This window comes from Carassius carassius, chromosome 11 (genome assembly GCF_963082965.1).
Source record: "Carassius carassius chromosome 11, fCarCar2.1, whole genome shotgun sequence".
Classification (NCBI taxonomy): Eukaryota; Metazoa; Chordata; class Actinopteri; order Cypriniformes; family Cyprinidae; genus Carassius; species Carassius carassius.
Window position 1 is genome coordinate 7,771,451 of NC_081765.1, and position 16,021 is coordinate 7,787,471.

The 16,021-nt window shown below is 45.9% G+C and overlaps 2 protein-coding genes across 8 annotated transcripts in view; one reads left to right on the forward strand and one right to left on the reverse strand.

The window, feature by feature from the left end:
* The window catches only part of LOC132152707 (von Willebrand factor A domain-containing protein 8), an 80,714-nt gene extending 79,928 nt beyond the window's left edge, over positions 1 to 786 (reverse strand). For 2 of the 3 annotated variants that reach the window (XM_059561531.1, XM_059561529.1), the window contains exons 1-2: positions 492 to 786; positions 35 to 112 (exon numbers count right to left, since the gene is read on the reverse strand). In XM_059561531.1, the coding sequence (XP_059417514.1) occupies positions 35 to 112; positions 492 to 630 (217 nt within the window). In that variant the 5' untranslated portion in view covers positions 631 to 786. The remainder of the gene's footprint in view (positions 1 to 34; positions 113 to 491) is intronic. The other variant, XM_059561530.1, reaches the window with a different exon arrangement.
* An 824-nt stretch (positions 787 to 1,610) lies between these two features.
* Positions 1,611 to 16,021, forward strand: part of LOC132152708 (diacylglycerol kinase eta-like) — a 96,463-nt gene continuing 82,052 nt past the window's right edge. For 4 of the 5 annotated variants that reach the window (XM_059561532.1, XM_059561535.1, XM_059561533.1 and 1 more), the window contains exon 1: positions 4,233 to 4,570. In XM_059561532.1, the coding sequence (XP_059417515.1) occupies positions 4,310 to 4,570 (261 nt within the window). In that variant the 5' untranslated portion in view covers positions 4,233 to 4,309. Of the gene's footprint in view, positions 1,744 to 4,232; positions 4,571 to 16,021 lie in introns of those variants that run through there. The other variant, XM_059561534.1, reaches the window with a different exon arrangement.

The following is a 16,021-nucleotide window of genomic DNA, read 5'->3' on the forward strand; positions in this document are numbered from 1 at the left end:
CTCGCAGACTAACAACAGTACAGCTGGCACTTACTGTGGTTTACTGGCACGAGCTCTGGATTTCTGGGGGTTTTGAGCACATACGAGATCTCGCCGATCTTCACAGTGTCACCTGTTGAGAGAGAGAGAAAAAAACACCATGTAGTAAACATTTACAAACAATCCTTGTCAACACAGCAGACATTTCCTTTTAAGATGTCAATATTTATAGAAAACCTTTTTTATAAGAGCTCTTGGTAGAAACACATCTATAGATGACTTTGAAAACAGAAAGACTAAGGAGGAAAAATTATAATAATGCGTCATGCATCTGGAACAGAGGATTTTATGTCCAGATTTGAGCATTATTTACTGTATCTACATCTCTATTTTGACCTGTGTGTGAATAATGTGATACTTTGAGTGAAAGGCTGAATTCTACACTAGTTAATAACAATCTGTTAATCCAGGAAAGGCTTTATGAGAGGTGCTTCGCTGAAGTCAGTAGTTACCCGACGAGGTGTTGAGGAGTTTGACCTCACGCGCGCAGCTGTTCCACCCTTCTCTTGACATCACGGGCCCCAGTATATGACGAATCCTCCTCGCAGCGACAGCGGCTGCTGTTCCTTTCAATAAAACACGCGAATGCATCCTGAACCCTTGAAAAGTGCTGTTAGGACTATACCGGCTACAATGGACTATGTGCGCTGTTATTTCACCATGCTCACGTCATGAGTGTTTACACCAACAGCGGGCAGCTCCAGGCGGAAGCATTTATGTGAAGAACAGAAACGGTCCAGTTAATACGTCTTCCGTGTGGAACGGGCTGTTCTGCGTTATGGGTTCCGCTAATGAAAAGCGGCTCCGCAGGAAACGAAAAGCGTTGATTTCTGGGAATAACTTAAAAGAATAACTTCTGTTGGGCAAAGGGTGCCTAATCTCGAAGATTTCTGTCTCGTTATCTAGTTATGTTAGGTAACTCGATTGGCTTTGTGTATTTCAACTTTACAACAACGAAGCACGTTACAATAAAATAAAATGATATGAAATGAAGTAATAAAATAAAATAAAAATAAAAGCTTAAATACAAAATTTTAATTAAATTAAAAACATATATATATATATAATGATATGAAATGAAATAATAAAATATGATGATATAAAGATATGAAATGAAATAATAAAATGAAAAAAAATAATTAAAATTAATAATATAAAATAAATAAAACAATTAACAAATAAATAAATCGAAACTGTGTCTAAGGCAGAATAGTTAGATATTGTTTAATATAGATAATAATATATTAATAATATATTAATATAGATAATTAGGCCTACATTATATTATATTATTAAGTTATCGGCTGTTTACGAGCTAATGTATTAATGTCATGAAATCTTTTATTCAATAAAGTAAAAGTATTTGTGATTTCATATTGTTTGTAGAGTAAACTGTGTATAAACTGTGTATACATGCCTTTTTAAAATAATAGCAAAAGCGTGTTTTTCTAGTGATGATTTTAATTTAAATTTTTTGAATGGCATAATGTGTAAATAGCAGGCTCCGTGACGTCATGGCTAGCGTTTCAACTCCTCACAGTGATTTGACTTTTATGACGTGGAGAGCCTCTGGGAGACCCTGACTGAGTCTGGAGGAGGTGTAACAGACTCGAAGCGTACAGTACATGCCGTGATCAGACGAGACAGAGGAAGAGTATGGACGAGGATGAGCACTACACCCGCAGCCCTGCCTGGGAAGAACTGGTCAGTATCTGCTCGGATACACAGCACACAGATCTCCACACACATGCACTCATGCTGATACACAGCACACAGATCTACACACACATGCTGATACACAGCACACATCTACACACACATGCACACATGCTGATACACAGCACACAGATCTCTACACACATGCACACAAGCTGATACACAGCACACAAATCTACACACATATGCTGATACACAGCACACAGTTTTACACACACACACACATGCTGATACACAGCACACATCTACACACACATGCACACATGCTGATACACATCACACAGATCTCTACACACATGCTGATACACATCACACAGATCTCTACACACATGCACACATGCTGATACACAGCACACAGATCTACACACATGCACACATGCTGATACACATCACACAGATCTCTACACACATGCTGATACACATCACACAGATCTCTACACACATGCACACATGCTGATACACAGCACACAGATCTACACACATGCACACATGCTGATACACAGCACACAGATCTCTACACACACATGCACACATGCTGATACACATCACACAGATCTCTACACACATGCACACATGCTTTTAAGGACTTGATCTCTGGTCGTGTCTCATTGTGATGTGAAAATGCGATCGATCGATCATCAGGCGAGTCTACATTCCTCTACAGATTGATGAACTTTGTGGACCGTTTTTGGGAGTGCAGTGATTTAAACATTGACCAAACATAATGAAGGCACAGTTATTCTCAGCTTTTCTTAGCTCTTCAAAGTTACAGCTCAGTGACCCGTATTCATATGGAGAGAATATGGAAGTAAATTAAATTCGGAAGCTTGTTTGGTTGTGTTTAGATCTGCATTTAGATCTGGAATGATATATTCCAGATATATTCCAATATATATTTAAAAAAAACAAAAAAAAAACACGGAAAGGCTCTTTGATCGGGGTAGGTTTATAAAATGTGCATGTGAATGTAAGGATATTTGGACAGATGATCAATCAAATATGTCTGCTCTTTGAATTCACAAACCATCAGATATAACAAACCTGTAAGAGTGCATTATCTGATGACAGATCTGCGTTAGCTACTTCACGAGGGCTTTTACAGTTTTTTTCAATTGCTAAACGACAGTGAGCACAACTGGAACTCTAACTACAGTCTGCACAGCAGGTTCATGTGGACCAAACTCTAGTTCGTTTTTCATTGCTTGAACACAGTTTTCAAAACTCTACACACTTATCCCATGACTTTAACCACAACCTTCACAACACTGTGGATTTACAGCACTTTGTTCAAATGCTAATACTTTACTATCAAAACTGTGAAGCACACATTCAGAAAAGAATAGATTTCAAACACTGCTGATTACAATTTCAGGATTAGCCCCTCAATTATTTGTTCGAATTACAGTATGTACTTTTAGATTGTACCTTTTTTTTCTCATTACTGTAAATCCGTAATTTGTTACTGTAAATCTGCTAATTTTCATTTACCTTAAATAATTGTTATGTTCTAAAAATGTAAATAAATCATGTGAAAGAATGTCACTCTTTTCTTTGAAGAAAATATGACTTTGTATGAAGTCACTGAAATAGTTCAAACTGTAAAGATGAAAAGTGAGTATTTTCTGTATTGCTGTATGCTAGTGTTTTTCCGCTCCGTGTGTTATGTGACAGTGTGTGTTATCTCAGTGAGGGTTGTGTGTAGTGTTTGGCTGCACTGAGCCCGTTTTGAGCCATGTGTTAAGAGTTGTGTTGATTGGAATGAGTTTTGCAGGTGATGTGAACTGTTTAGCTCAGGTGACTGTTGCTAGTGCAGACTGTAGTTAGAGTTTTGCACATGTAGCTCCAGTTGTGCCCACTGTCGTTTAGCAATCGAAAAAAACTGTATTATGTTACATGGCTTATATGTCTACTAATGTGAATAAAAGTAGCCTATAATGTGTCTAGGTAGAGCACTGCGCTATCAAGTGAAAGGTTGGGGGTTCGATTCCCCGGGAACACATGATAGGTAAAAATTGATAGCCTGAATGCACTGTAAGTCGCTTTGGATAAAAGCGTCTGCTAAATGCATAAATTTAATTTAATATATACATGCGACGTGTAAATATGAAATAAAGTGATAAATAATGGCAATACTTACGTTATACTTAGGCTACTATATATATAGCCTCAGAAGCTATTATTATAACCTATATCACTATATATAGCCTATAGTCTATGCCCAAAAGAGAAAAATGACGTTTAAGCTGAATCTGTCAACCCTGACATCACTTTATGTTTTTTCGCTCGCGTCTTTAATGTCCAGATCTGCAGTCTATTTGTCCGCTCGGTTGTGAGGCTCATCCTGGAGGTGGTACAGTTACAGGAGAAACATCTGTTGCTGTCTCCTCTCCGTAGTTTGTGAGAGAGCCGCTAGAGTCTGCTGCAGAGGTTTGCTCCCGCCGCTGCGAGCGCCTCGAGGCTCCGTGCAGCCGGAACATGCACACACGTTTCCCAGCAGCTCATTTCAAATGGTGAATGTGTGGAGGCGCGCGGTCGGGCAGAAACACGCACAAGCATGACGGCCAAGAGAACCGCTTTCCAGCCGCTCACCAGCTCCCGCATCCCGGCGGAGAGGAAGGGAGCGGCTGAGCGCCTTCATAACCCCGAGCCTTGTGCCTCTTCCCCGCAGGAGCCGGAGAAACCAGCGGCGTCCTCCTCGGGGACTGTCGGGGGCTCCGGGCCGGTGCTGGACGAGTCATCCGACAGCGAGGGAGAGCAGGAAGGGCCGCAGAAACTCATCCGGAAAGTGTCAACCTCCGGGCAAATACGGAGCAAGGTAAGACACGTTGTTTTATATCTGAAGCCTGTGCTGTGTCTGTTTGTTCTGCTGTTCGTGTCCAGGCCGGTAAGTATAAAGGTAAATCAGTAGCAAAACTCGAGAGGTTGAAGATCTGAATGTGAGAACTTGTCATATTAATATTTGTATTTGTAAGTTAAAATTTACACTCATGGCTCTGATGTGAAGAGTTGAATCTTTCAATTTGCACACACAGACAATGATCAAAACACCCGTGTTTTCAATTGGAAGTTGTAGATTAATAGTTACAAATGTGTAGAATTACATTCACACAAAGAAAATGACATACGTTTACGACATATTTACTTTTGCACTTTACTTCAGTTTCGCTGCACAACGTCAAGTCGGCACTTACAACCTCTCAGATCTGGAAGTACAAGTTCAAATCCTAGCGCTCTGACTTTTGCTACTCTTTTTGCGGTATTCTGTTGCAAAACTCACTTGTGCACTTGTATATGCAGATGTGAGAGAGCAGAGCTGGGGGCGGGGCTTTGGTGCGAATGAGAACATTTTATTGGTCGATGCCCGACCAATGAACAACGCCAATTGTTTTCACTGAATATCCTTAGCTTTGACAGGATTTTAAGACACTGCATTCATTTTGCCATTCAGGTATTATCTGGTGGACAAATAATGCAACATATTTTATATGTATATCCCACTGCATATCACTGTACCAGAGTTGCAATATAATGCTGTTTTTATTATTTTTATGTTTTGTAAAAATAATTTAACATCTTCATTGGGTTAAATCCCTAATTTTCTTGTCAGTAATGAATCTTTTTAAATGCAACATTATTATTATTAATTTTTTTAAATAAAAATCGAGTGTTTAATAATGTCTAAATGTACATTAAACAGCAAAACCTAAAAAATAAGCACTTATGACCAGAAATACTGTTTTGAGCAACTAGTAGAGCTAAATACATGTATTTATTAAACATCAACAAGGCCATCTAGTGTTTAAGCAATGGAATTGCATATGAATATTATCTTTCTGGCCACCAAATGCCTCTAATTTAAAGCGTGCCTCTTTGCACTGGAATTTAAACCTAAATTCTACAGTTATTGTAGTATAAATTATAACCATATTACAAAATGTTATATTTCAAATGGTCATTCATGGATCATAATTATTGCGCATATTATTTAGTACCATGATCTCTTCAAATTAACTAAACAGGACTGAGTTAACATGTAGTACAGTTATTTTATTGGTTAAAAGTTATACTTAATTGTTTAGTCACATTTAACTGCCAAGGAGGAGTATGAGGACATAATGCTGTTCCATTTTCCAGTATAAAATGCTATTGTAAGGCATAGTCATTTGTCAGTGTAGTAATCCATGCATAAATCAATGCACTTTAAGTGTTACAAATTACTAGATCGCTGCTAATGTAATGAAATTACTGTCTGTCCCAATTAATACATTTCAAGCGTATTGACAAAACGTTTAGTTTAGTACTATTGATAGCTCCATGAACCACGTGACCGCGTGGCGGTGAGATCAAAGCATGCTCTGGTACAGCGAGTTTACTCTGCAATATGCAGTGGGATATACATATAAAATATGTTGCATTATTTGTCTACTAGATAATACCTGAATGGCAAAATTAATGCAGAGTCTTAAAATCATGTCAAAGCTAAGGATATTCAGTGAAAAGAATTGGCGTTGTTCATTGGTCGGGCATCGACCAATAAAATGTTCTCATTCGCACCAAAGCCCCGCCCCCAGCTCTGCTCTCTCACATCTGCATATACAAGTGCACAAGTGAGTTTTGCAACAGAATACCGCAAAAAGAGTAGCAAAAGTCAGAGCGCTAGGATTTGAACTTGTACTTCCAGATCTGAGAGGTTGTAAGTGCCGACTTGACGTTGTGCAGCGAAACTGAAGTAAAGTGCAAAAGTAAATATGTCGTAAACATGTGTGTATGTCATTTTCTTTGTGTGAATGTCATTCTACACATTTGTAACTATTAATCTACAACTTCCAATTGAAAACACGGGTGTTTTGATCATTGTCTGTGTGTGCAAATTGAAAGATTCAACTCTTCACATCAGAGCCATGAGTGTAAATTTTAACTTACAAATACAAATATTAATATGACAAGTTCTCACAATCAGATCTTCAACCTCTCGAGTTTAGCTACTGATTTATCTCCATAGGTAAGCAACGGATGGTGCTACTGTAGCACATGGGAGACAAACATGAGCTCGCTAAACACTGAAGCTTACACATCTGGAATGATTGCAGATTGAACAGGAATGCTGCATCGCTCGAGCCATAATTCCTCTCTCATCATAGTGAGCATGCAGCAAATCCAGCTCAGTCAGCAGTGCTCTAGTTTACTGAGCCTTCAACCTGTTGATGTTCAGACACGACCACTTGTTGAAGAGCTGTTTCTCAAGAATACATGCAGGAATTTCTTTTCTTTTTCCTGCGGAGTAATTCTGTTTTGATAATGCACCATTTTGTCATAAAATTATATTTAATAGTTATTATATTATGGTATAGGCTATATTAAAACAATAAGCCTATAATATAATCTAAAATTATATTGCGGTTATTTAAATATAGTAATATAAAATTCTACTTACATCGATGATCAAACAGAGTTAAGGTTCATCTTTACCATCATCTATAATTAATAAATGAATAGATAATTAATCAAAATAAAAAGATGAATACGAATGAATAAATAAACGTGTGACACTGAGAGAGAAATAAGTAAATAAGAAAACATCTGTTTGCAGACCCCTTTGAGAACCGAGTCATTTTCTTTGAGTAATTAAACTCTTTTGCCTGTTTTTGTTTTTTCCACTGTGTTGTATAAAATATATATATATATATATATATATATATATATATATATTTTTTTTTTTTTTTTTTTACAAATTATTAGTATTATTTTTTAATGCATTAATTATATTTTATTTAACGGTATTATCTTGTGTGACTGATCTGGGATTAGTTTTAAAACATATACATTACATATTCACATATTTATAACCCTTTCATAGACCACTTAAATGCTAACATGGTCATTGATGGGTAAATTAAGGTTGATTAATTAATGAATGGTAATTGAAGCCTCTTGATTCTCTCTTGCTTGGCAAGACGACACTTCAGCCATCTTGCCCCACTTTAGCCGTGACACAATTAAACGTTTCTGTTTTCTGACCAGAACAAATCCACTTAATTATTGAGTGCCTCTCTCCACCCCCCTACATTATTTAGGAGGCTATATTTAGAGACTGGTTGTTCTGGATGTGGATGTGGAAAGGGCTGATCTTTTGTAATGCTAATGAGCTGTCAGTTTAAACCACACCACATGTGTAAATAAAGCCTCATTCAACAAAGATCATTCAGAAACATCACTTCTCCTCTCACCAGTCACTATCAGCTGTTTATGAATGCAGCTCCACGTGTCCATTGTTAGGGTTTTTCTTTTTCTTTTTTTTCTTCTTTTTTTATGCAAGTAGCTCAATATAAATTGAGACAAGCATAGACTTGTTTGAGATCTTTGCTGAGCAAGGCATTGCTTTCTTTCTTTTTTTTCTTAACTTGAGTTAGGTGTGTTAAAAGCAACCTAAAGGTTTGCATTTTTTTACATTTATCAGAACAGTAGAGTCATTTATAATGTTATGAATAATTTCAGTTTTAAAAACAATTGCAGTTTTGTTCATCAAAGAATCCTGAAAAAAAAAGAATTGCAGTTTTCACAAAAATGTTAAGCAGCATAGGCTAACTTTGAAAGACTGCTGTAATGGCTGCTGAAAATTCAGCTTCGGAGTCACTGGAATAAATTACAATACAAGACTGATGACCGGTAGTAGATATTCTATATATATCATTATTTATTATATTTTGTTATATTATTTATATGTTATAGTACATTATGTATTAAGGCTGTCAAATCGATTAATTGCGTTTAATTGCATCTTTTATTATTGGTTTGGTAATTATTGGAGGTTTATTAAAGCAAACCTTCTTTTAGAATAATGTGTGTATTGAAGAATAAATTATTTATATGTTATATTTCACCATTTGGGCATGAATGAGGGGTTAAAATCACAGTTGTAACTAAACTTAGTGTCATTGTTTGTAAAGAGAAATAAAGCCGCACACGCTCTCTCTCTCTCTCTCTTATATTTGAGGAAAGAAAATCGTTTAGTGGATTCAGTATTTGTCTCTCAGCTTTCTCAGAGTGCTGAGGAAGTACATTAGTTTTTCTCGAGTTATTCTCCAGTGCATGTGTGTTTATATTAGACTCATGTGCAGTGCTGTTCAGCCAAGTGCCTCCCTTTGCCCTGCTAACTCTGTGAAGAGCAGCTAATGTTCAGGAGATCTCTGTTCTCAATGTAAGTGCAACCGTGTGCGTCACAGTGAGCTGAGGGTGAGAGTGAGCACTAGTTAGCTGGTCAGGGGTGCTGTGTTCGAGTGTTGCTCAGTGGGATGTGGGTCTCAGTGAGTTGAGGGTGAGAGTGAGCACTAGTTAGCTGGTCAGGGGTGCTGTGTTCGAGTGTTGCTCAGTGGGATGTGGGTCTCAGTGAGCTGCGGGTGAGAGTGAGCACTAGTTAGCTGGTCAGGGGTGCTGTGTTCGAGTGTTGCTCAGTGGGATGTGGGTCTCAGTGAGCTGCGGGTGAGAGTGAGCACTAGTTAGCTGGTCAGGGGTGCTGTGTTCGAGTGTTGCTCAGTGGGATGTGGGTCTCAGTGAGCTGAGGGTGAGAGTGAGCACTAGTTAGCTGGTCAGGGGTGCTGTGTTCGAGTGTTGCTCAGTGGGATGTGGGTCTCAGTGAGCTGAGGGTGAGAGTGAGCACTAGTTAGCTGGTCAGGGGTGCTGTGTTCGAGTGTTGCTCAGTGGGATGTGGGTCTCAGTGAGCTGCGGGTGAGAGTGAGCACTAGTTAGCTGGTCAGGGGTGCTGTGTTCGAGTGTTGCTCAGTGGGATGTGGGTCTCAGTGAGCTGCGGGTGAGAGTGAGCACTAGTTAGCTGGTCAGGGGTGCTGTGTCGTGGTGTTGCTCAGTGGGATGTGTGCGTCTCAGTGAGCTGCGGGTGAGAGTGAGCACTAGTTAGCTGGTCAGGGGTGCTGTGTCGTGGTGTTGCTCAGTGGGATGTGTGCGTCTCAGTGAGCTGCGGGTGAGAGTGAGCACTAGTTAGCTGGTCAGGGGTGCTGTGTCGTGGTGTTGCTCAGTGGGATGTGTGCGTCTCAGTGAGCTGCGGGTGAGAGTGAGCACTAGTTAGCTGGTCAGGGGTGCTGTGTTCGAGTGTTGCTCAGTGGGATGTGGGTCTCAGTGAGCTGCGGGTGAGAGTGAGCACTAGTTAGCTGGTCAGGGGTGCTGTGTTCGAGTGTTGCTCAGTGGGATGTGGGTCTCAGTGAGCTGCGGGTGAGAGTGAGCACTAGTTAGCTGGTCAGGGGTGCTGTGTCGTGGTGTTGCTCAGTGGGGTGTATGCGTCTCAGTGAGCTGCGGGTGAGAGTGAGCACTAGTTAGCTGGTCAGGGGTGCTGTGTCGTGGTGTTGCTCAGTGGGATGTGTGCGTCTCAGTGAGCTGCGGGTGAGAGTGAGCACTAGTTAGCTGGTCAGGGGTGCTGTGTCGTGGTGTTGCTCAGTGGGATGTGGGTCTCAGTGAGCTGAGGGTGAGAGTGAGCACTAGTTAGCTGGTCAGGGGTGCTGTGTCGTGGTGTTGCTCAGTGGGATGTGTGCGTCTCAGTGAGCTGCGGGTGAGAGTGAGCACTAGTTAGCTGGTCAGGGGTGCTGTGTCGTGGTGTTGCTCAGTGGGATGTGTGCGTCTCAGTGAGCTGCGGGTGAGAGTGAGCACTAGTTAGCTGGTCAGGGGTGCTGTGTTCGAGTGTTGCTCAGTGGGATGTGTGCGTCTCAGTGAGCTGCGGGTGAGAGTGAACACTAGTTAGCTGGTCAGGGGTGCTGTGTCGTGGTGTTGCTCAGTGGGATGTGGGTCTCAGTGAGCTGAGGGTGAGAGTGAGCACTAGTTAGCTGGTCAGGGGTGCTGTGTCGTGGTGTTGCTCAGTGGGATGTGGGTCTCAGTGAGCTGCGGGTGAGAGTGAGCACTAGTTAGCTGGTCAGGGGTGCTGTGTCGTGGTGTTGCTCAGTGGGATGTGTGCGTCTCAGTGAGCTGCGGGTGAGAGTGAGCACTAGTTAGCTGGTCAGGGGTGCTGTGTCGTGGTGTTGCTCAGTGGGATGTGTGCGTCTCAGTGAGCTGCGGGTGAGAGTGAGCACTAGTTAGCTGGTCAGGGGTGCTGTGTTCGAGTGTTGCTCAGTGGGATGTGTGTGTGTCTCAGTGAGCTGCGGGTGAGAGTGAGCACTAGTTAGCTGGTCAGGGGTGCTGTGTCGTGGTGTTGCTCAGTGGGATGTGTGCGTCTCAGTGAGCTGCGGGTGAGAGTGAGCACTAGTTAGCTGGTCAGGGGTGCTGTGTTTGAGTGTTGCTCAGTGGGATGTGTGCGTCTCAGTGAGCTGCGGGTGAGAGTGAGCACTAGTTAGCTGGTCAGGGGTGCTGTGTCGTGGTGTTGCTCAGTGGGATGTGTGCGTCTCAGTGAGCTGAGGGTGAGAGTGAGCACTAGTTAGCTGGTCAGGGGTGCTGTGTCGTGGTGTTGCTCAGTGGGATGTGTGCGTCTCAGTGAGCTGCGGGTGAGAGTGAGCACTAGTTAGCTGGTCAGGGGTGCTGTGTCGTGGTGTTGCTCAGTGGGATGTGTGCGTCTCAGTGAGCTGCGGGTGAGAGTGAGCACTAGTTAGCTGGTCAGGGGTGCTGTGTCGTGGTGTTGCTCAGTGGGATGTGTGCGTCTCAGTGAGCTGCGGGTGAGAGTGAGCACTAGTTAGCTGGTCAGGGGTGCTGTGTCGTGGTGTTGCTCAGTGGGACGTGTGCGTCGCAGTGAGCTGCGGGTGAGAGTGAGCACTAGTTAGCTGGTCAGGGGTGCTGTGTCGTGGTGTTGCTCAGTGGGATGTGTGCGTCTCAGTGAGCTGCGGGTGAGAGTGAGCACTAGTTAGCTGGTCAGGGGTGCTGTGTTCGAGTGTTGCTCAGTGGGATGTGTGTGTGTCTCAGTGAGCTGCGTGTGAGAGTGAGCACTAGTTAGCTGGTCAGGGGTGCTGTGTCGTGGTGTTGCTCAGTGGGATGTGTGCATCTCAGTGAGCTGCGTGTGAGAGTGAGCACTAGTTAGCTGGTCAGGGGTGCTGTGTCGTGGTGTTGCTCAGTGGGATGTGTGCATCTCAGTGAGCTGCGGGTGAGAGTGAGCACTAGTTAGCTGGTCAGGGGTGCTGTGTCGTGGTGTTGCTCAGTGGGATGTGTGTGTCTCAGTGAGCTGAGGGTGAGAGTGAGCACTAGTTAGCTGGTCAGGGGTGCTGTGTTCGAGTATTGCTCAGTGGGATGTGTGTGTCTCAGTGAGCTGCGGGTGAGATTGAGCACTAGTTAGCTGGTCAGGGGTGCTGTGTCGTGGTGTTGCTCAGTGGGATGTGTGCGTCTCAGTGAGCTGCGGGTGAGAGTGAGCACTAGTTAGCTGGTCAGGGGTGCTGTGTCGTGGTGTTGCTCAGTGGGATGTGTGCGTCTCAGTGAGCTGCGGGTGAGAGTGAGCACTAGTTAGCTGGTCAGGGGTGCTGTGTCGTGGTGTTGCTCAGTGGGATGTGTGCATCTCAGTGAGCTGCGGATGAGAGTGAGCACTAGTTAGCTGGTCAGGGGTGCTGTGTTCGAGTGTTGCTCAGTGGGATGTGGGTCTCAGTGAGTTGAGGGTGAGAGTGAGCACTAGTTAGCTGGTCAGGGGTGCTGTGTTCGAGTGTTGCTCAGTGGGATGTGGGTCTCAGTGAGCTGAGGGTGAGAGTGAGCACTAGTTAGCTGGTCAGGGGTGCTGTGTCGTGGTGTTGCTCAGTGGGATGTGTGCGTCTCAGTGAGCTGCGGGTGAGAGTGAGCACTAGTTAGCTGGTCAGGGGTGCTGTGTCGTGGTGTTGCTCAGTGGGATGTGTGCGTCTCAGTGAGCTGCGGGTGAGAGTGAGCACTAGTTAGCTGGTCAGGGGTGCTGTGTTCGAGTGTTGCTCAGTGGGATGTGGGTCTCAGTGAGCTGCGGGTGAGAGTGAGCACTAGTTAGCTGGTCAGGGGTGCTGTGTTCGAGTGTTGCTCAGTGGGATGTGGGTCTCAGTGAGCTGCGGGTGAGAGTGAGCACTAGTTAGCTGGTCAGGGGTGCTGTGTCGTGGTGTTGCTCAGTGGGGTGTATGCGTCTCAGTGAGCTGCGGGTGAGAGTGAGCACTAGTTAGCTGGTCAGGGGTGCTGTGTCGTGGTGTTGCTCAGTGGGATGTGTGCGTCTCAGTGAGCTGCGGGTGAGAGTGAGCACTAGTTAGCTGGTCAGGGGTGCTGTGTCGTGGTGTTGCTCAGTGGGATGTGGGTCTCAGTGAGCTGAGGGTGAGAGTGAGCACTAGTTAGCTGGTCAGGGGTGCTGTGTCGTGGTGTTGCTCAGTGGGATGTGTGCGTCTCAGTGAGCTGCGGGTGAGAGTGAGCACTAGTTAGCTGGTCAGGGGTGCTGTGTCGTGGTGTTGCTCAGTGGGATGTGTGCGTCTCAGTGAGCTGCGGGTGAGAGTGAGCACTAGTTAGCTGGTCAGGGGTGCTGTGTTCGAGTGTTGCTCAGTGGGATGTGTGCGTCTCAGTGAGCTGCGGGTGAGAGTGAGCACTAGTTAGCTGGTCAGGGGTGCTGTGTCGTGGTGTTGCTCAGTGGGATGTGTGCGTCTCAGTGAGCTGCGGGTGAGAGTGAGCACTAGTTAGCTGGTCAGGGGTGCTGTGTCGTGGTGTTGCTCAGTGAGACGTGTGCGTCTCAGTGAGCTGCGGGTGAGAGTGAGCACTAGTTAGCTGGTCAGGGGTGCTGTGTCGTGGTGTTGCTCAGTGGGATGTGTGCGTCTCAGTGAGCTGCGGGTGAGAGTGAGCACTAGTTAGCTGGTCAGGGGTGCTGTGTCGTGGTGTTGCTCAGTGGGATGTGTGTGTCTCAGTGAGCTGAGGGTGAGAGTGAGCACTAGTTAGCTGGTCAGGGGTGCTGTGTTCGAGTGTTGCTCAGTGGGATGTGTGCGTCTCAGTGAGCTGCGGGTGAGATTGAGCACTAGTTAGCTGGTCAGGGGTGCTGTGTCGTGGTGTTGCTCAGTGGGATGTGTGCGTCTCAGTGAGCTGTGGGTGAGAGTGAGCACTAGTTAGCTGGTCAGGGGTGCTGTGTCGTGGTGTTGCTCAGTGGGATGTGTGCGTCTCAGTGAGCTGCGGGTGAGAGTGAGCACTAGTTAGCTGGTCAGGGGTGCTGTGTCGTGGTGTTGCTCAGTGGGATGTGTGCGTCTCAGTGAGCTGCGGGTGAGAGTGAGCACTAGTTAGCTGGTCAGGGGTGCTGTGTTTGAGTGTTGCTTAGTGGGATGTGTGCGTCTCAGTGAGCTGAGGGTGAGAGTGAGCACTAGTTAGCTGGTCAGGGGTGCTGTGTTCGAGTGTTGCTCAGTGGGATGTGTGCGTCTCAGTGAGCTGAGGGTGAGAGTGAGCACTAGTTAGCTGGTCAGGGGTGCTGTGTCGTGGTGTTGCTCAGTGGGATGTGTGTGTCTCAGTGAGCTGAGGGTGAGAGTGAGCACTAGTTAGCTGGTCAGGGTTCTGTGTCGTGGTGTTGCTCAGTGGGATGTGTGCGTCTCAGTGAGCTGCGGGTGAGAGTGAGCACTAGTTAGCTGGTCAGGGGTGCTGTGTTCGAGTGTTGCTCAGTGGGATGTGTGCGTCTCAGTGAGCTGCGGGTGAGAGTGAGCACTAGTTAGCTGGTCAGGGGTGCTGTTTCGTGGTGTTGCTCAGTGGGATGTGTGCGTCTCAGTGAGCTGCGGGTGAGAGTGAGCACTAGTTAGCTGGTCAGGGGTGCTGTGTCGTGGTGTTGCTCAGTGGGATGTGTGCGTCTCAGTGAGCTGCGGGTGAGAGTGAGCACTAGTTAGCTGGTCAGGGGTGCTGTGTCGTGGTGTTGCTCAGTGGGATGTGTGCGTCTCAGTGAGCTGCGGGTGAGAGTGAGCACTAGTTAGCTGGTCAGGGGTGCTGTGTCGTGGTGTTGCTCAGTGGGATGTGTGCGTCTCAGTGAGCTGAGGGTGAGAGTGAGCACTAGTTAGCTGGTCAGGGGTGCTGTGTTTGAGTGTTGCTCAGTGGGATGTGTGCGTCTCAGTGAGCTGCGGGTGAGAGTGAGCACTAGTTAGCTGGTCAGGGGTGCTGTGTCGTGGTGTTGCTCAGTGGGATGTGTGCGTCTCAGTGAGCTGCGGGTGAGATTGAGCACTAGTTAGCTGGTCAGGGGTGCTGTGTCGTGGTGTTGCTCAGTGGGATGTGTGCGTCTCAGTGAGCTGCGGGTGAGAGTGAGCACTAGTTAGCTGGTCAGGGGTGCTGTGTCGTGGTGTTGCTCAGTGGGATGTGTGCGTCTCAGTGAGCTGCGGGTGAGAGTGAGCACTAGTTAGCTGGTCAGGGGTGCTGTGTCGTGGTGTTGCTCAGTGGGATGTGTGCGTCTCAGTGAGCTGCGGATGAGAGTGAGCACTAGTTAGCTGGTCAGGGGTGCTGTGTTCGAGTGTTGCTCAGTGGGATGTGGGTCTCAGTGAGTTGAGGGTGAGAGTGAGCACTAGTTAGCTGGTCAGGGGTGCTGTGTTCGAGTGTTGCTCAGTGGGATGTGGGTCTCAGTGAGCTGAGGGTGAGAGTGAGCACTAGTTAGCTGGTCAGGGGTGCTGTGTCGTGGTGTTGCTCAGTGGGATGTGTGCGTCTCAGTGAGCTGCGGGTGAGAGTGAGCACTAGTTAGCTGGTCAGGGGTGCTGTGTCGTGGTGTTGCTCAGTGGGACGTGTGCGTCTCAGTGAGCTGCGGGTGAGAGTGAGCACTAGTTAGCTGGTCAGGGGTGCTGTGTCGTGATGTTGCTCAGTGTGATGTGTGCGTCTCAGTGAGCTGCGGGTGAGAGTGAGCACTAGTTAGCTGGTCAGGGGTGCTGTGTCGTGGTGTTGCTCAGTGGGATGTGTGTGTCTCAGTGAGCTGAGGGTGAGAGTGAGCACTAGTTAGCTGGTCAGGGGTGCTGTGTTCGAGTGTTGCTCAGTGGGATGTGTGCGTCTCAGTGAGCTGCGGGTGAGATTGAGCACTAGTTAGCTGGTCAGGGGTGCTGTGTTGTGGTGTTGCTCAGTGGGATGTGTGCGTCTCAGTGAGCTGCGGGTGAGAGTGAGCACTAGTTAGCTGGTCAGGGGTGCTGTGTCGTGGTGTTGCTCAGTGGGATGTGTGCGTCTCAGTGAGCTGCGGGTGAGAGTGAGCACTAGTTAGCTGGTCAGGGGTGCTGTGTCGTGGTGTTGCTCAGTGGGATGTGTGCGTCTCAGTGAGCTGCGGGTGAGAGTGAGCACTAGTTAGCTGGTCAGGGGTGCTGTGTTCGAGTGTTGCTCAGTGGGATGTGTGCGTCTCAGTGAGCTGCGGGTGAGAGTGAGC